Source organism: Eucalyptus grandis, chromosome 10 (genome assembly GCF_016545825.1).
Source record: "Eucalyptus grandis isolate ANBG69807.140 chromosome 10, ASM1654582v1, whole genome shotgun sequence".
NCBI lineage: Eukaryota > Viridiplantae > Streptophyta > Magnoliopsida > Myrtales > Myrtaceae > Eucalyptus > Eucalyptus grandis.
In genome coordinates, this window is record NC_052621.1 from 26,593,438 (window position 1) to 26,612,875 (window position 19,438).

Sequence of the window (19,438 nt, forward strand, 5' to 3'; positions counted from 1 at the left end):
TTCCGGTGAAATTCTACTTTCAGTCCTTGACTTTGAACATTTTTTTCTAATCAAGTCCTTGAATTCTCAATTCAATCTAACGAATTTGCATAGCTTTTCTAATCAAAGTTCTTCTAACTCCAAATTTGATTAATTAATCGAGACGTGTTTGTTGGAATCGACAAGAGTTAGACGAGGAAAGCTTGATCCACAACGCTTACAATTTTGAAATCTCATTGCTCAAGGTCCGGTCGTGGTCTTCATTGTTGTGATTTCCCATACTAGATGCTTGTCAAATTCGACAAACATGCAGTTTCGACTATTCGGATCTTGAAGCCAAAACGCATTGATTGAAAACGCTAGGAAGATCGAATGCTTTGATCAGACAAATCGAAAGGGCTTGATTGCAAAAGATGCGCAGATCCACGGGGGCAAAAGCGGAAAAAAGGTCGCCGCGTATTCTTCTACTCCCGCGGCGAACGACATACAAATACAATACCGTTGCGACGCCGCTCTCGGACAGCGTCGTCAACAACAGACGGAGCGAAGAACAGAAGAAAAAAAAGGGGGAAAAAAAGGAAGGAAAAATGAAAATCTCTGTGTCTTCGGGAAAGGATTCGTGCGAGATCGGACATGGAATATAAACTGTCAAACGGAAGCGACAACGGATCACCCCAAAGATAGCACAAAACCCATCAACCCACGTCACGGTTTCGCAAGATTTCTTTTTTTTTTTTTTTTTTTCTCTATTCTCGTTCGCTTTAACATCGATCGCATCCGTATCGCGTTCTTTTAGCTGCCGAAGGAACGGGAAAAAAGAGGAGTTTCCCTCCAACCCAATCCCAAAAAGGGACGAAAATCTCGCCTTTTGATAATTCATCTCCGACCCAATCCGAACGGGGGCCAAAAATCTCGCCTTTTGATGATTCATCTCCGACCCACATGGGTTCGAGATTGAATTTTCGTCCCCGAATCCCAATGGCGACGACAAGCTAACGCATTTTCGATAAGAAGAGCGGGGAGTTGCGATGAAGGGCAAGGATCCTTCGCCGGAGGTGCAGATCACGGTGCAGGGGCGGGGCGGGGACGGCGGGGTGGCGGCGGGGGCGGAGGACCATGTGTTCCGGCAGGTCAGGTACAGACGGTGGGTCACGTGGCTGGTCCCGTCGTTCGTGGTGGCCAACGTGGTGATGTTCTTGGTGACCATGTACGTGAACGATTGTCCCAAGAAATCCGGTTTTTGCATCGTCAGGTTTCTGGGGAGGTTCTCTTTTCAAACGCTCAAGGAGAATCCCCTGCTCGGGCCTTCATCGGATACGTGAGTCTTCCTTCTGTCTCTCTGTTACTTTCTCTGTTTCTGTATCATTTCTAGCGCGTACATGGGATTGATGCATGCCATGGTGGGTGGAATGCAATGTCTAGATGGGTCTGCAGTTGAATAGGACATGGGCTTATGGATGCTTTATTGGTTTTTTTAGAATGGTCCTTGTAGTGGATGACTTTTGTGAGTTTGTGCTCCATTGTTGTTTAGTTTACTTGATCCTATGGGTATGGGAATCTAAGCTGCGAAAAGAGAGAGTCCAGAGTTCAAAGGCATTGCGATTCGAGAGGCATAATGGTTAATGCGAAAGCGCTCGTGAGATCAATCTTTGGTGGAGAGAGGAGCCAGAGATGCATTAACTTTTCTGTTAAAGTAAGGCTCGTACTATAGTTAATGTTCAATATGCAATTCCATGTACTTGTTTCGAATTAGATAGTGGTTCCGAAGGCAGAAGGTGGACAGTAATGTGAAACCCAAGTAGCAAAATGCGGTTGTGTAATAGAAATTGTGTAGTTACCGGAAATCTCCTGATTTGAATTGGAACTGAGAAGCTGAGTTTGATTTCACCATCTTGTTCATGGATGATCTGAATAAAAGCCATTGGACAAACTTGAACCCCAAAAAAGGGGAAAAGAGAGCAGCAAGATAGAGAAAGGATGAGACTTACAAATGTTTCTTAACATGATAGTGCTGGGCATAGCATTTCTTGCAGGCCTTACCAATACACATCTAAACAAGAGAAGATGTCATTTTGATTCTGGATGATTAACTCTATTGAGAGTTATTTCTCAGCTGTTTCACATGTATTAAATCGTGATTTAATGTTAATCTCTAAAATAGAACTCTTAACTCTTATTGGTGGAGATTTACATTATGTGTCCAGCTCATCTTAACATGCAATTTGGCATGCCATATAGCGGAGTTATGGTTTTGGGAAATTTTTCATCCAACGAAATTATGTAATTTGCCATTCTCCTGTTCAGGTTATACAAGATGGGCGCTTTAGCAGTTGCTGACGTGGTTCAGAGGCACCAGGCTTGGCGCCTATTTACCTGCATATGGTTGCACGCTGGGGTTTTCCACATGCTGGCAAATATGTTGAGTCTAGTTTTCATAGGGATCCGACTTGAACAGGAATTTGGTTTTGGTATGCATAAATGGTCTTTACTGTAGCAAAAGATTTTATTGCAACTTCATAATGCATCATCGCCTTTACCTTGAAAGGCTCTACCTATTTGAGATTCTGACACAAACCCAATCGGATATGTTCCCACTGATACTTCCGTGGAAATATTAAGCTCTTGTTATTATGAAGTATTGTAGCTTTGCAAAAATTAACTCGTAGTTTCTCTTCCAATTTTTCAGTTCGAATTGGGCTACTGTATGTTATATCTGGCTTTGGTGGAAGTTTATTATCAGCCCTATTCATTCAATCTAGCATCTCGGTTGGTGCATCGGGTGCCCTTTTGGTTTGCTAGGGAGCATGCTCTCCGAACTCATTACAAATTGGACAATATATGCGAACAAGGTACACTAAAAGAACCGAACGTGGCCTTTGTTAGAACCTTCAGCCTTTTGAAATTCTCTGACCGTGCCTCTTGACCATATAGATCATTTTGTCTGTACGTGCAGTTAGCGGCATTGTTAACTCTCATCGTCATCGTTATAATAAATCTCGCGATGGGTATTCTGCCTCACGTGGACAACTTTGCTCATATTGGCGGATTTCTTTCTGGTTTTCTTCTTGGCTTTGTGTTCCTAATTCGGCCGCAGTTCGGGTGGGTTAGCCAAAGAAATGCTCTTCCTGGAAGAGCAACCCCTTCACTTAAACCAAAGCACACGATGTATCAGTATGTGCTATGGGTGATTTCTGTGATTCTACTAATCTCAGGGTAAGTTCATCACATCTCGATCATTCTAAGCTTCTGGTACATTTGACAATCTCCTTCTACAGATCTGAGGAATACGACCATTAGGGGCATGTTGTCTTTACAGGTTGACAGTTGGCCTGGTGATGCTCTTCCATGGAGTTAATGCAAATGAATACTGCTCGTGGTGTCATTATATGAGCTGCTTCCCCGGCTCAAAATGGAGCTGCAAGTCGCAACAAGTATCCTGCATGGTAATTGATGTTGCTATTGTGCACTTAATATCAACTGGTCCGATTGCCCCCATCTACATTATAGTATTATCAATGGCAGCGGAAGTGATTTCCTCATTTGAAAGTTCAAAACTAGAAAGGAAAAATAAAATTTGGAGCTGGCCTGCTTGCTATGGGAAAATTAAAGTGAAGCTTTGACAAGGAAAACGTGCCTGTATAATCAGCCTCAAAGCGATGGTATAAGAGTGTATATTTTGGTTCCATGGAAGGTACTTCTTTAGAAGTCCATGGTAGTCGGACCTTACTAAAAAAGATCACTAGTTTCATGACAGTCATAAGGGCCTTCTGTGAGAAACTGACTAATCAGTGTGGCCTAAGATTGTTTATTTAGCTGCAAGGTGTGACCGTAGAGCTTAGAGGGAGAGTTCTGCAATCATAGGAATTTTTTGAATGATAAGAGCTGTGGAATTCCCCATTTTTTTTGGTGTAAATGCTGGTCTTCTTAACTTATGAATGTGACTTTTGCAGATGAACCAAACTGGGAATGTGCTCGACTTGACATGCCTAAGCAATGGGAAGAGCAATGATTACATATTGTCAAACGACAATCCTTCCGTGATCCAGAATTTATGTAACCAGCTATGCAGTTAATATTGACTCACATGAACAGGTATAGGAGCTTTGCGTAAGCAATATTTCTTTCTGTACAAAATTGGATTCTGCATCAGCAGAGAACATTGTCTTGCATCCTGTGAAAAGAATTAGGAAAAAGACGAAAATAGTCAATTCACTATAACCGATTTTGACTTAGCTCGGAGCCATTTTGTTAGCTCAATGCATGAGCAGGTTATTACTCGACCCTCAGTCTTCTCAGGTGAACTGCATGAATGAATCACATTCTTGCTTCGATGTACAACAAGGAAGAGTGAAAAGTGGAATGACACAAGTGGATTCTTAGGAATCCCAGTGATATATTATAGTATCGGATGCTGTTGAGAATCCAGAACATATCTATGCATCCCTTGCTCATGAATGTGCCTGTTTCCATCGACAAACACCAGGCTCTGCATAAGGTAAAATGCAGTAGCGCGGTTGCCTGCGAAGAAGCAGTTTTTAGCTAACGAGGGGGGCTGTAATGCTCCAGTCACTCTTTTCTTGACCAGAAAGTGAAGATAGAACAGAGTGATTTGCCTCTTAGATATTGAAGATGTCTTTATAGTGCTAATAATTCTTTGCATCCTAGACTTTTGTAGGCAAAGAATAGTGTTTCCATTATATTCGGTTAGTAAGTGATACGATAGACTTTTGTCGGGTGCCAAAATGGGTCCACTAGTTTAAATAATCGGTCATGGAGTGTCACATCATCTAGTAAACACGAAGCTATCGGCAAGACAATAAAGTCCATGTAGAACAGATTCCCAATTATTCCTTCAACAGCTTGTATTTACTTTTGGGTTCAGGAAGTGAAGCTTGTCCAGGAAGCATATGATCCCAAGCCAACCAGAGCTTGTAGTGCAAAGCTGATTATCTAAATCGCGTCGCTGTGCCTGATATTCGCACTGGAACGACGAATGTTATTATGAGCTCTCCAAAGGATGAGCAACATCCAATATTAGATGCGAGATTTAACAGCTGCTTTTGATAGAATGAAGAGTTATGATTTCGAATAAAAGGTCATTAAAGCCGTTCTCCTAAAATTTTCTTTACACTGACGATGTATCTTTCTTCGTTTTTTTTTCCCAGAGGTCCCAATTTGGAAGGCAAGATTTGCTGGGGTAGGTACCCTTTTGAGTGTCAATGATGGGGAAGGAAAAGAAAGTCAAAATGGTACCATTCCATTTTGCTTTGCTTTGCTTGAGAAACCAGGCAGATCCTGTAAGATGGGATTGCGTAAGGATGGGGAGAGGAGGGACAATGTTTTGCAGGCATGCAAACTGCAAAGTGCTTCATCACTGCATTTTTTTGGCACGTTTTGGGACAAATCTGATTCTGGTCCCTACTTCAAAAAACAACCTTCGTCGTAAAGACAGGTCACTCTCTAGTGCTCCAGATTACCAACTCCAAATCATGCTGAAACTTTATGTCTGGAGAATCCGTATGAACTCCATGCACAAGCAATGCGAGAGATAAGTTTTACCATCGCCATCTGGGTGAAACCCGAGGTTGCTGCACTCGAATATAAAAATATGATAAGTGATGATGAATGCCGATTTGATTGTTGTGTTATCCACGAGTAATCGGTTAGCATCCGATGTGCTAGGGCGGTGAGAGACATGATAATTGCTCTCATAATGATGCTTAGTCCTTCCTAATTGCAATGTCGATTGATTTCAGTTGGATCGTTTAATCGGAAGTTAAAAAAAAAAAAAAAAGCAGTGTGCATCATTCTCAATCGAGTTGAATGTTAACAAGCATGGCCCAGGTTAACTAACAAAACCGTCCGTTGGTTATGCCGCTGGGCCAAGTAAGGCCCACACGACGGAGGAATCCAGGGCGACCCATTTAGTTTCTTTAATGTTTTGGTCTTAAAAATTCCGGCGACGTCATGTGACGTAAAATCCCGACCGCCATTTCCACCGCAGCCCGATGTTCCAATACGAGTCCGCTGCATTTCTGGGTGAGCGACATCAAGTTCTCCGGACATGTTTAGATTTTGAGATCTTCAAATCGAAGGGCACTACTTAACATTTGAGTTTACCATTTCTCCTATTTATTATCAGTTTCAGACGCTAACTTAATGTATTCATAAAACTTCGATTCCAAACTGAAAAAACAAAAACACAAATGAAAACGGGGTGAATTAGAACAATCATCCCAGTCTTACAACGCATTTACGAATTGAATGCCCCTTTAAAGTAAACTCTAATTGTGAAGTATCGTGGCATCAAATAATAATTTTTTTTTTTTTTGGCTATATGGGTTGACAAAGGATTATCAATGCATTTTTCATGGTGGGGGTTGAAACTCCAGAAGGGGCAGACTCTCCTTGAATTGTGGAGGGAAATTGCAGAATGATGGAAGGTCACATGATCTGTCATTTTCAGTACTCAAAATCCTAATCATATCGCAAACCCTATTCTACAAAGTTGTTCTATTCCCACACCTTCACGTTCGCCATTTGGAGCCAACAGACAAGAGCTAAACCAAATTCAACTACCCTCTGAGAAACCAGTAGCATCATATCATCGAGAAAATGCATGCATTGGATGATTGAAAAACTCTTGGGAGTCAAGAAAGTCCTTAGCTTATCCCATTCATGCCAATCTAGACTTAAACTTTTCAATTTGGCATTTTTAACGATTTGCCAATATAATCCATCTAACTAATTTTAGCCAAAAATTGCTAATGTAACTGTTAGTCATTTTACATGGTATTACTAGCACTAACATGAACATATTTTTTCAAAATTTTCTGATTTTTTTTCCAATTTCTTTTTGCCAATTGCCGTTGGCCTCGCCCAAGCCAGGGTGACCTCGCCGAGTGTCGCATGGGCAAGTCAACCTAGTCAATCTTGCGAGGGTAGCCCTTGCCCTCACCTTGACCCTCACCCTCACTCAAGCGAGATTGGTGAAAAGAAAAAGGAAAAACAAAGAACGAGAAAAAGAAAGAAATTATTAAAAATTTATAAAATTGTCGACGTTAGTGATTTTCGACTAAAATTGACCTAGTGGACTACATTGATAAATCGTCAAAAAGTATATGATTCAATTTATTAAATTGAAAGACTTGGGATAAATTGGTACAAATATAATAGGTTTAGAAGTTTCTTGATGATTTCCTCAAAAATTCTTACTGGGCATGAAATTCACAGGAATTTGACCTAAGAATGATGGTGAGCCTGAAAGAGTTGAAGAACACACAGGTTTGATTGAATTTAATTGCGCTTCGTAAGTTGCATAATGATGTAGGAAGTGGATGATGTTCTTCCCATGACCAGGGACAGGCATGATAATGTTCCTTTGGATGGTCAGCAAACCTTACAAATTTCATGAACGGGGATGAGTGATTATGTTAGGAATTGATTGTTGACTAAAAACTCTAGGCGAAAAGTTCATGCAAGCAAGCATCAATGCGTGAGTTCAAAAATGTCAAGAAAATGAGTCTTATATCATAAAAGCTATGTGAAAGTGAAGCAATTAATATATTCTAATTGACCCCATAATTTATTCATTTAAGTTTTTGAATGAAAATGAAATAAACCAAATGTTATTCCTAAGTTTGAATTTAAGCTCTTCGATGGCAATCTTATCGGATTTCTATCGTGTTTTCCAACACGACTCTTTTGGTATACCTTTTTTTCTATTTTTCCTAGTTATCTATCCTAATCTTAAAGGTTTCGATTACTTTTGACTAATCGAACGAACGGGAAAAGTGCATCTGCCGAGCTAAAGGAGCCGAAACTTTACTAGCAGCCCCTAAAATCTAAAAAAATTCTTCACCTAATTTAAAATTGGAATAGAGGACTAAGGGGATGTATTTTTCCTGTCTAATCTCCCTTTTCGTTCGTAGAATTTCTTTGCTCTCCATTCCATAAATCCTTATCGACTTCACTTTTGTCGCCCCGGTTTTTGACAAATTACGTTCAAATCCCAACAAATTTTTTTGGGGGATCTTTTTTCCTAGCTTCAAGCGAAGTTTGACCCTATTCCCAATAAGCCATCCAACAGGTCTTAATCCGTTATTCTAATTCAAAGATTCAAAATTCAGTTTGGTCGTGCTGCCTTTTTTGCCAACTTTGTTAAAGTTAAAATGTTTTTTTTGTTGACGACAAATTAAGGGAATCCCTCTTCAAGTCAGTCCCAACTTACTTTTGGCATTTTGCATCAAACGATTAGCTAAAGTATCTCAGTCCAAAATTGATTCTAACTTGCAATTCTTCGAATATCACTCACAACTCTAATTTAGCCACCCCCATCTACCAGCTGATTTCAAGGCTTATTTGCATTCTAATTGTTGAAAACTTATCTCTTTTGATATCATAAATCTCATGATTTCAAGGCAAATCAATACCTCAAATCATTGTTCGACAAAAAAATTGTGGTGGTGGGCAATAACCCAATTAGCAACCTAATTAATTACTTAATCCAAGATAGTAGACTCTAACTCATAAACCAACATATGACCATATGATGATAGATTGGACCAACCACATATGCACAGCAAAATCCCAAATGGACCCAAAATGTCACTAAAACCGCATCAAAGCACGGTTCACGCCTCGACTTCGGATTGAAGCAAAAGCCAACTCTGTACTTGCATTTATAATCATCACCTTGTCTCTCCTTTTTACTTTTGTTCCCTTTTAGGTAGAAATGCTTTTTGCTTGAAATATTTTTGGTTGTGATTAGACGAGGCATAGGGTGCGCTCGGAGGTCAGGTGTACTAATATGTTGCCCTAGCTCCGCTCTCGTTAACCACCCTCGCCCAAATCGACTCGCATTGCCTTTGGACTCGTCGAATTTGGGATGAGTTGAGTAACCACAAAGAGCCGCCGGGTCTACTAATACATTGCCGAGCCCGACCCTCGTTAACCAACCTTACGCTAGCCAACCCAAATTGTCTTTGGACTGGTCTAGCTTGAGGTGGCCTAAGTAAGCTCAAAGGGCTGCGAGGCTTACCATCAAAGAGCACACAACATCTCAATTGTAGTTTTAAGACTATCGTAAAGGTGCCGGTGGAGTCTTAAAAGTAATATTCGCCAATTCCTAGTCAGCATCATTTATAAATTAAAACTATAACGGTATCTAATCGTTTTCAAGCCCCTAACTTTCGTTCTTGATTAATGAGAATATTCTTGGCAAATGCTTTTGCAGTCGTTCGTCTTTCATAAATCGAATAATTGTACCTCCAACTATGTATCTACTATTATGCAACATTCAGTTTCTTTTTTTTTTTAAAAATTATTTTCCATAACACACCCTTTAATTTTTCATAACCTACCTCTACCCCCACATACTTTAATCTACTTAATCTACTCATTATGCTGCAGTGAAGACCATTTGGCCCTTGCCCCCTACATGGCACTTTGAAGAAAAGATTTTGTAGTAGATAAAACCTAATACGTAATTAGCTAGGAGCTCATAACAAAACCGGGGTGCGGGGAGCAAAAGCTGCTCAAAAGCGCTAGCTTTCTTATCCGCAATTGCCTGCGTAGCAACCTCAAAAGAAGATAGAGGAAAAGTGGCTAACGCTTTGTACTGACTGGAAGGTCCCAAAAATTGCATCGTATTCCGTTCACAAGAATTGACACAGTCACGGAATGTTCATGTGCAGCACACAAGGTACGATGAGACAACAGGGGTGGGCCAAAAATCTTGGAGGAAATTCCTCTGCTCTGCCCCTGTTCTTTCCTCTTTATAAGCATGGCTAGGGGAAGTCTCCCCATCGCCAAACACACACCCCTCTCTCTCTCTCCCTCTCCCTCTCTCTCTCTCTCTCTCTCTCCAAGTCCAGCTTCACTAGCAGCTTAGAGCAGAGACAATGGCTGCAGCAAGAGTGATGGCTCTGGCTCTTGCATTTCTCGGTGTCGCCCTGTCCGCAACACGGATGGCTGAAGCAAGAATACCGGGCATCTACACTGGAGGGCCGTGGCAGAGTGCTCACGCCACCTTCTACGGTGGCGCTGACGCCTCCGGCACTATGGGTACTTCCTTCATTTTCTGCTCTTTCAACACTTCTTCTACTCTTGTGCCTACGAAACATGCACCTAGTTTGGTCTCATTCCCCTGTTTTCACCCACTAGTGCCCACTGCCCATGCTTACCTCTCACACAACAAGCAGAGCCCGCTTCCCACAATTCCAACCTTCACAAAAGAATTAGCCAATCTCGTCGAGGAAATGTTAAATGGCTGTAGCTAATTAACTTACTGTCGCTTTCATGAAGAAAAGTATTGACCAAGGAACTTGCTAACAGTACAGATTCCAGGAACTTTAACTAGTGGCCGCCTGCTTGTATCTTTCGTGACATAGTATGATGACCCTCGTCCAAATCCAAGTTCGCGTTCGAATCTTTTCATTTACCATCGAATCTCCTCACCAATGTACATGATATCCACAAACACGTCACAAACTGCAGAGTCACATACTTCAAACGGAATCTGATACTTGTACTGACCTTCTCCTTTACCAATTCATAGGTGGAGCCTGCGGCTACGGCAACCTCTACAGCCAGGGCTACGGCGTGAACACCGCCGCGCTGAGCACCGCCCTGTTCAACAACGGGTTCAGCTGCGGCGCGTGCTTCGAGATCAAGTGCGCCAACGACCCGCAGTGGTGCCACTCGGGCAGCTCCTCCATATTCGTCACAGCCACCAACTTCTGCCCCCCGAACTACGCACAGCCCAGCGACAACGGCGGGTGGTGCAACCCTCCCCGCCCCCACTTCGACCTCGCCATGCCCATGTTCCTCAAGATCGCCGAGTACCGTGCCGGGATCGTCCCCGTCGCGTACCGCAGGTAAAGGTCCCATTTTTGAACACGATTCCCCCCCTTCTCCACGACTCTTTCGAATATAGCTAGCTACAATTTGACGGCTCGAATGTCGGAAGATGCATACCCTCTTTTCCATTTTATCGCTGTAGATGGTCTTGGGAATAGTGACAGAGATTATGCGCACAAAAAACGGTTTAACTGTCGAGACAGAAATCGAGCATTGAATAGTCTAAGCTGCTAAAACAGAGCGATTGGGTTAGATTCCATTATGTGGGCCTTCCTCGTATTCCCTTTCCTTGTCAGACCATCGGGAGGAATCTCTATATTTCCACATTAACGGTCGATCCTAACCGTCGTCCCTCCTGCGTCGTCGTTTCGATACTCTCCGATGAGGTCGCTTTCGCCTGCTCATTTTCCCGACTCGAGCTTGAGCCCATCTGAAAATTTTCAACTTTCTCGCCCTGCCGTTTTCAGGGTGCCCTGCCGGAAGCGGGGCGGCATCAGGTTCACGATCAACGGCTTCCGGTACTTCAACCTGGTGCTGATCTCCAACGTGGCGGGCGCGGGGGACATCGTGAGGGTGAGCGTCAAGGGCTCGCGCACGGGATGGATGAGCATGAGCCGCAACTGGGGCCAGAACTGGCAGTCCAACTCCGTCCTCGTCGGCCAGTCGCTATCGTTCCGGGTCACGGGCAGCGACCGCCGCACCTCCACCTCCTGGAACATCGTCCCCGCCGGCTGGCAGTTCGGCCAGACCTTCACCGGCAAGAACTTCAGGGTTTGACTCCGGCGTTGACCGGGGGCTCATTTTATCAAGATTTTTATTTAAGGGATACAACATCATGGTCCGAGACTGATGGTTTACTGATTATTGTAAGGCGAGTGAGGTATAGAAATGTAGCTGAAGCGGCTGCACGAACGCATTGTAGCCCGCAGCTTATGATAGTGATATAGGGTGTGATATATTTATACTTTCGATATGGGTGTGTACGTCTCAATGACCCTATTATAATCATATGATTTGAGAAAATTTGTGTTTTGGTGGTCTACATTTGGAATTTGGAATGGTGTTTATCTTGCTTAAGATTGAAGGTTGGACTAGCTTAAAAATTGTATTTTAGTTGACTGAAAATTGGAGGATGTCCATCATGTGTTTGCAAAGTGCACTATGTCTATGCGAGATAATTACTAAAGAAAAAAAAAATCATAAATTCATAGTATGTCAAATTAATCCTAAACTTTATTAATTTGGTCAATTTAACTATAATTTTTTGATGATTTATCAATATAGTCATTTCAGTTAATTTTGGTCGAAAATCAAAGGTTGACAAATTTTGATTTTTTTCTTAAATTTTTCTCTCTTTTCTTCATTTTTTTTTTATATTTTTTTCCCTATTTTTCTTTGTCGATCATTAGGTCTTGTCGATGGCCGAGACAAGTTGTTGGCCACGGGCAAAGGTCGCCCTCATCAAATCTAGCGAGGGTTACTCCTCGCTTATGGCCAACAACCTCACTCGTGGCCAACGACCTCCGTTGGCCATCACCAAGGCCTTGACAATTGACATAAGAAGAAATAAAGAAGAAAAATCGAGAAAATTTTATAAAAATTTTACAAAATTTGTTTAATAGAATGATCAACGTCAGCCAAAAAGCTTACGATTAAATTAGTTAAATTTAAAAATTTAGAAATGAAAGTAATTTTTGCGACTATGTGCGGTGGTTCCACTCCCAAGCGCGGATGCTCAACTTGGGTATTGGAGGAAAATGGAAAATGAAGCTTCCTCTTTTTTATATTCACTCGAGAGAAAAGAAAATCACTAAAAAACATGAGAAAAGGAAGCTTCAAATTCAGCTATCTAAACAGAGTCCTACGTGAACAGAAGGGGGGGACGAGAGAGCCCGCTGAGTGGGGAGCCGTACACGTCGAAAGTCAGGGGGTTAGGCCGAAGGAGGAAGAAACTTCGCCCCTTATCTGTCGGCCTTGAAGCAGCCTTTTTCCCAAAAGCACAATTTTTCGGGGCTCAACCGCAGAATCTGGAGAGGGGACTGGATTAGGTGAAAGATCTCTTTCGTTAGGTCTAGGATTTGGACATCCAGGAGCGCAGCACGGTCGTGCCCCGTCGAATTCTGCCAACGAAGTTTCTGTGCATTTTCTTGGACGGTTCGTCGGCTATTTTCTTTGTCCAACACATGCACATGCACATGCACATGCAGATAGAGAGAGAGAGAGAGAGAGAGAGAGAGATGCGTGAACGGCAAACCGTGATGTGGCCATGCATTCCGGATACCTCGACTTTCTCTTGGAAAATGGGAAGACCGAGGTCACATGATGGAAACATAGGTGAAAGCGAATCGCGCACGTCGGGCAAAAATAATAAAATAAAGGACAAAAAAGATAGAGGATGCTCTCGTTGAGAGTCGAACTCAAGACCTCCCGCTTACTAAACGGGTGCTCTAACCAACTGAGCTACGAGAGCTTTATGTTGAAGCTTTCCTCATAATACGATATAATCTATATAGACGACACTTGAGAACCATGAAGAAGTGGGTGTTCCATTTGCTCTTTTGCATTTTGGTTTTTGTGTTTTCAAGACTTGCTTTTAAGTTAATTATCGAAATTGTTAGGTTTAAATTTATAAGCTGGGCAATTTTTATACCCTACAATGCATGAAAGAAAGTGAATTTACTCCCACATTATCTCTCTATTAAATAATAAAAGGACAAAAAGAAAGAAATATTTAGTATGTCCGAATTACCTATCTTCTTATGATAAAAAAAATCACTCAATTTCATGCACGCGCATAGCATATGCCGGTCACCAGAAGCTAAATTAGTGTCGAGAAGCTAAAATGCAACTTATCAAAAAGGGTTAAGCTCAACCATAGTGAAAACTTTCTTTAGGTTTATTTATATGAACCATGACTCGTCTTTTTCGGCAATAGTTCTCACCCAAGTTAATCGGATGAAAGGCTTCCGGAAGCGGAAACAACCGATTCTGAAGTTGATTAAGGAAATAGGGGGTCGATTGCCATTCCAAAATTACTTTTTCCATGAACAGAATACACTACTGAGGCACGTCAGAGCCTCGGCATCCACAAGGCAAAATCCATTGCGCAAGGCGCAAACATGTACAGCTAGAAACCATCACTTGCATAATCGCATTCCCATTGCAGATACATGATGTTGCCATGGAAGAGCATTCAACAGTCGATTGCGCAGCAAGAATTTTGAGAATCGGGTGCCAAAAACCAGTTCAGTCATCTCATTTAATCCCTTATTCGATCTGAAAGTTTAGTCATCCGCACAGTTAAAAAGCTCGGGAAAGTAGGAGCCCCGCGCAGTTCCAGATACAGCGTAAAAAGCTACGAGGACGATCTCCTGAAAGCATGCATCAAATGGTAAGGCTGAACAGGCTACTGATTCGATCTCTAGTTGTTCTTCTTCACTGTCGAAGATGCAATGATGTCGATGAACTCCGGCTGATCACATAAAGAAAGAACGTATGAGGCACCCATATGAACAGAACAACAACGAATGGCGATAAAATGTGCTAAAAGACAGGATCACCTTCAAGGAAGCTCCGCCAACCAGAAATCCGTCCACATCTGGCTGGGCCGCCAATTCTTTGCAGTTTTTTCCATTTACAGAACCTAGAATATATGTGCATTTAGGTAAAACAAAACTACTAAAATTTATTGTAATTCTAGGAAGAAGGTTCCTCCATATTGTCCTCCTTTTGCTGATCTGACAACAGGAATTTTGAGAAGTTTCTTTTCAAAGGAAATTAGAGGAGGAGAGAAAAGAAGGCATTATCGACATAGTATAAGATAAGACGAGTACATCCTGAAGAACCAGTAATGAACAATAGAAATTCCAGCTTATGAACTGAGTCAACTAATCTGAAAATACCTCCATATATAATTCTGACAGATGCAGCAACTTCGGGACCAGTATTTTCATGTAGCCATTTTCTCAATTCTGTATGGACCTGACACATTAGATGTTATTCAGCTACTATAACATATATTAGATCATTCAAAAACCAAGTGTCGGCAAGTTGTGCAAGCACATGAGATGAAACGGATACACAGGATAACGGGGATCACAAAGCATAAAATTATGTGTAGATTTAGAGCAGTAAAATTGTAAAAACTGTGACATATCTAAAAAATCAATGCATAGCATAAATATCCATTCACACGATAAATCACAGCAACAGGATGGCAGGCAAGCTACAAGAATTCTTCTGCCAATCAATTGATGAAAGATAAATTCCCTTCATGTTTCAAGCCTATTCCACCTATGTACATGTAGTGGATTTTGTAAATACAGTATTTCTTTTCTATTAAGAAGTCTAGAAGTACTTTACATCATAATGCAGTGCGGTGTTCTGGAAAGAAAAGTCAACCTTATCAGAAATACATGTGTCTGTATTATTCAACCATAAATTATGCACACTTCACAGGTGAGTAATTTAGAGGAGCCAACTTTATGAGCATAGATAGATCCATGGAAGTTTTTCAAGTTAAGGCATACAAAATAAGCACTGAATTTTCACCAAAAAAAAAAAAAAAAAAAAAAAAATGAGCACTGAATTTACCTCCTGAGCCTGAGCCGGAGTTGCGACCTTTCCAGTCCCAATGGCCCAAACAGGTTCATAGGCTAAAACAATGTTATCCCAGTTCAAAACTCTCTCTGCAAATCCACCAAAACAGGTCATGCATTTTTTAAATTAAGCTTAAACAAAAGAAATCTATCCTGACTAGGAGAACCTTACAAACATACATTTTTTTTTTTTTTTTTTTGTAAGGGTAAGAATTGTATAGACTTTGCCAAAAGGAAAAACAAGAAAGGAGGCCTGGCACCTACAACACCTTACACACATACATTGGTGGTCACAGAATTCAAGAAACACAGAAAGATCAGTTCAAATTTTATATTCCTGTAGTAAGGACATGGCTAGATCAGACAGAAGGACCTGCAATTGCTTTAGTCTGCGCAGCAACAACAGCCATTGTAGACCCTGATTCACGCTGCTCAAGAGTCTCCCCAACACAGGCAATCACTTTCAGGCCTTGAGATAGCGCGTATGCAACTTTGTCACCAACAAACTGCAGAGAAAAACATAGCAATTGGATATTCCAAATGTAACACTTACGAGTTCTCAAATGACAGATGAAGAGAAGAGGCAATGAAATGAATGGAGATGCTTAAATTATTGATAATTAGAAGGGAGTCTGTGACATTGTCAAGTTGACTACCTCATTTGACTCATTCAAAAGAAGTCTCCTTTCAGAATGACCGAGGATGACCCAAGGAATGTTCAAGTTGACAAGCATTTCAACACTGCATAACATAAACTTAGCATCACATAAGTATCAAAGTTGAAAACAGGAAGTGGGCTAGCAACTATTAATTTATTGATTGGTAAGCAAAAATAGAGTAGACAAACTGTCAGCAAAATGCAATTGCCATTGAGATTGAGATCGACATATCCAATGATGTCAATTCTCTGGAAGCAGTCGACAGCGAGAGCCCGGAAACATAGCAAACACAGTCAATATCACCAATTTGATCATAACTCGGAGGTAATAACCATACTATGGGACTCCATGACTAGCCTTTTGCTATATTTAAAAGAAGTCATACAAGTCCTGGATTAAATGCACTAACAATCTGGACAATTGTGACAAATTATCCAACTCCAACACGGTAAACTGCAGCTGAAGGGCACTTAGAAACCTTGAGTAATTTGGCACCTTTCAATACATGTGGAGCTTACTGCTTGGCACAGCTCGCATTCTATTTCATAAGAAGAAAGATTATGCATACAAGAATACCTACAATAAACTTTGACATGTGGAGCTACTTTACAGCTACACCCAAATTAAAAAAAGAAAACTGCAAGTTTTTGACATGTGCACTATTTTTTGTTACAAAAGAGTAATCTGTCATTCAGAAGGACAGTTGCATCTTTCTGTTAGAATGGCAAACCATTACTCCATTTATTCTTGAACTGCTATTACTGCTCTAAGAAAAGCTCTTTAATCGAATTGCCAATATTGCTAGAAGAAAAGCTCTTTTTGCGGTATTCTAAATTTTGCATTCTTTAATTTGATTAATGTGATCCAATTTGGAAGTGCATATGAACATATATATACACCTTCTCAATTTTTTACACCTTTAACCAAATTTCTGACAAGCACTACTTTGAAAACTCAGGAGGACATAGAACCAGCCAAATAACCAAATTTTGAAGTCCAAACAAGTCAGCCATTTAAACTGTCTATTTCAGCAGTCTAACCAGACTATAGATTGGTTCCCGATCCAACCGATGGAACCAGCAAGTTCGGTCTAGCTTATAAAGAATTTCCAATAACTGAATTAACTGATTAAAGCCAGAGAGAGGGGGTGTTCAAAAAGAAGTCATCAAGCAGCAAGAAAAAATGAAAGACTTTGAGCATGAAACAGATTATGTCAAAGAATAAAATTGAAGAATTTGAGAGAGGAATAATTGAACTGATGAGTTTGGTCTATGGTATATAAGGAACTGGTGGTGAGTGGTAACTGAACTAATTGTCTAAAGTCTGAAATATGAGAAAAGCGGAAAGGACTTAAGCCATGAAACAGTTCACAATTCGAGAGAGGAATAACTTTTATCGTCTCTAGTTGATCAAGGTCACTGTATTCAGAACGAGACATCATAGGAAAATGCATAGCTATTTTGAAAGGTCTAAGCAAACTCTAAGTAATCAGTCAGAATTCACCAAGCACAAAGCACATCAGTAGCTCAAAGAGCCCAGAAAGAACCGGATTACCTGATCTCGCCGGTGAAGGCGCCGCCTTTGCGGACCCAACAGTTCTGCGCCGCGACGCCGAAATCAGATCTCAGCAGGCTCTTGACCAGAGGAAGGAACACGTACGGAGGGCTCACCACCACCTCTGCAGATACAAAAAAAATCACGACGCTGCTTCACGACAAGTAACTCACGTACACTACAACGACTCAAAAGGACAACACGTTCGCAATCCCACGCAGATACATGACATGAAAACGTTAAGGCAGGCAGAATGCGGAGAATGGTCTCACCCACGACGTCTTCGGGAGGAACTTCGGCTCCGTTCAACACGCCGACGATCTTCTTCACGTCGTCGCTCGTCCCATTCTGCAGCAGCAAAGCGAAAAAGCCCAGCGACGTAATCAGCCGTCCGCAGTTCTAGAATCGACCTAGACCGAACGAGGACGCGACGCGGGTAGACAGACGAATCGATCGATCGCGCGGTCGGGATCCCGTCCGATCGAACTCACGGAAGACGCTAGGCAGCGCAACATCAGTTCTCGCGGCGAATTCGAAGCGTCCGGGTGACAGAGCCGCGACGGGTCAACGACGCATCGCGATTTACAACGGTACAGAAAGGAGAAGGCAACAACGGCGGCGGACGTACGCATTTCCAGTTGCCGCCGACGAAGAATGTTCTCGCCATTTGCGGTTGCGGTTGCGGTTGCGATTTCGATTTCGATTTCTCCGAGGAACGCAGAGAAGAAGGCGAGGAGGAAGACGACGATGGTGATGCCACGCGATGTCGCCGAACCCCTTTTCTACTTCTTACAGTGACAGCTGGGACTGAGATTTGAACATGGGTCTTTCCAAAAACATGACGTCCTCCAGAGTTATGCAAATTGTTCTTGATTTTCGTAATGACGTTTCACAAGAAATAAATCATTCGAAAAAATATTTCCGTAAAATCAATGGGATAAAAATGAATCAAATCGTCCCCCAAAATACTTAGATATAATTTATTTTATTGATGATGTAAATATTTTTCGTTGACTAATTATTTCATACAAACGATTATATTATAGAAATATTTTCTAAATTACAAAACAAATGGAACTCAATGTGCAATATGATTTATGAACTTTTAATTTGTTCATGTGATCCCTAAATTTTTTATTCATGTTCAACTTAGTGAAAATGTTACAATAAACAAATTAAAAGTGCATGGACTAGATAGCACATAGACTAAAGTTCAGGAATCATTTATATCATTATTTCTTATAAAGTTTAAAAAGTCAGCTAAGATTTTTTGAATCACTACCAACTATTATAAAAAAACAATCTCACCAAATCTTACATATCATATGGTAGTAAAATCTCGCATTGTATCAGAGCATAAAGACACCAAGTTCGCGGCAACTATAATTATATGATAAGATGAGGTCGGATAAGAAACATGGCCAAATTTGTCATCTTCAATTTTAGTTTGGTAAATAATATAGTTATAATATTAAAAGGAATAACAACAACAATTCCAAAAAAAAAAAAAAAAAAGTCGGTAACTTATCCGGGTTAGTCATCGAATGGTAACGCATTTTTCTTCCCCGCACAGTATTCAAGGTCTGGGGCTAATGTGCAGATCCATATAAATTCAGCGACGAAAGATACATTATAAATTGCAAATCCTTTGTACTGCACCTGGTTCGGCGTATTAATATTTCGATTACTCATTTAAGTTCCTTAAATTTCAATTTTCGTTAATCTAAATGACATTATTGTCTACTCATTCCCCAAAAACAGCCGACCCGACATTGTTAGAGAAAGTCA

At 41.2% G+C, this 19,438-nt stretch overlaps 3 protein-coding genes and 1 non-coding gene across 4 annotated transcripts; 2 read left to right on the forward strand and 2 right to left on the reverse strand.

Annotated features, from left to right (window-relative positions):
- The first annotated feature begins 528 nt into the window (after positions 1 to 528).
- On the forward strand, positions 529 to 4,211 carry LOC104422489 (RHOMBOID-like protein 1). The gene is given in 7 exon segments (XM_010034818.3): positions 529 to 1,297; positions 2,284 to 2,447; positions 2,666 to 2,764; positions 2,767 to 2,828; positions 2,933 to 3,192; positions 3,296 to 3,422; positions 3,930 to 4,211. Coding segments are annotated over 7 exon segments (1,125 nt in total). The 5' UTR covers positions 529 to 1,007; the 3' UTR covers positions 4,053 to 4,211.
- Positions 4,212 to 9,789: 5,578 nt separating this feature from the next.
- LOC104422490 (expansin-A4) lies at positions 9,790 to 11,916 on the forward strand. Its single transcript, XM_010034821.3, has 3 exons — positions 9,790 to 10,044; positions 10,538 to 10,856; positions 11,307 to 11,916. The coding sequence occupies exons 1-3, from the start codon at positions 9,882 to 9,884 to the stop codon at positions 11,614 to 11,616; spliced, it is 792 nt and encodes a 263-aa protein (XP_010033123.1). The 5' UTR covers positions 9,790 to 9,881; the 3' UTR covers positions 11,617 to 11,916.
- Positions 11,917 to 13,235: 1,319 nt separating this feature from the next.
- On the reverse strand, positions 13,236 to 13,309 carry TRNAT-AGU. Its single transcript has one exon. It is a non-coding gene; the product is annotated as a tRNA-Thr (tRNA).
- A 671-nt stretch (positions 13,310 to 13,980) lies between these two features.
- On the reverse strand, positions 13,981 to 18,476 carry LOC104422491 (triosephosphate isomerase, cytosolic). The gene is made up of 9 exons (XM_010034822.2): positions 18,279 to 18,476; positions 17,923 to 17,998; positions 17,651 to 17,774; positions 16,094 to 16,178; positions 15,811 to 15,943; positions 15,433 to 15,527; positions 14,742 to 14,820; positions 14,400 to 14,482; positions 13,981 to 14,311 (listed from the first exon to the last, which is right to left on the reverse strand). The coding sequence occupies exons 1-9, from the start codon at positions 18,315 to 18,317 to the stop codon at positions 14,261 to 14,263; spliced, it is 765 nt and encodes a 254-aa protein (XP_010033124.2). The 5' UTR covers positions 18,318 to 18,476; the 3' UTR covers positions 13,981 to 14,260.
- Positions 18,477 to 19,438: the final 962 nt, after the last annotated feature.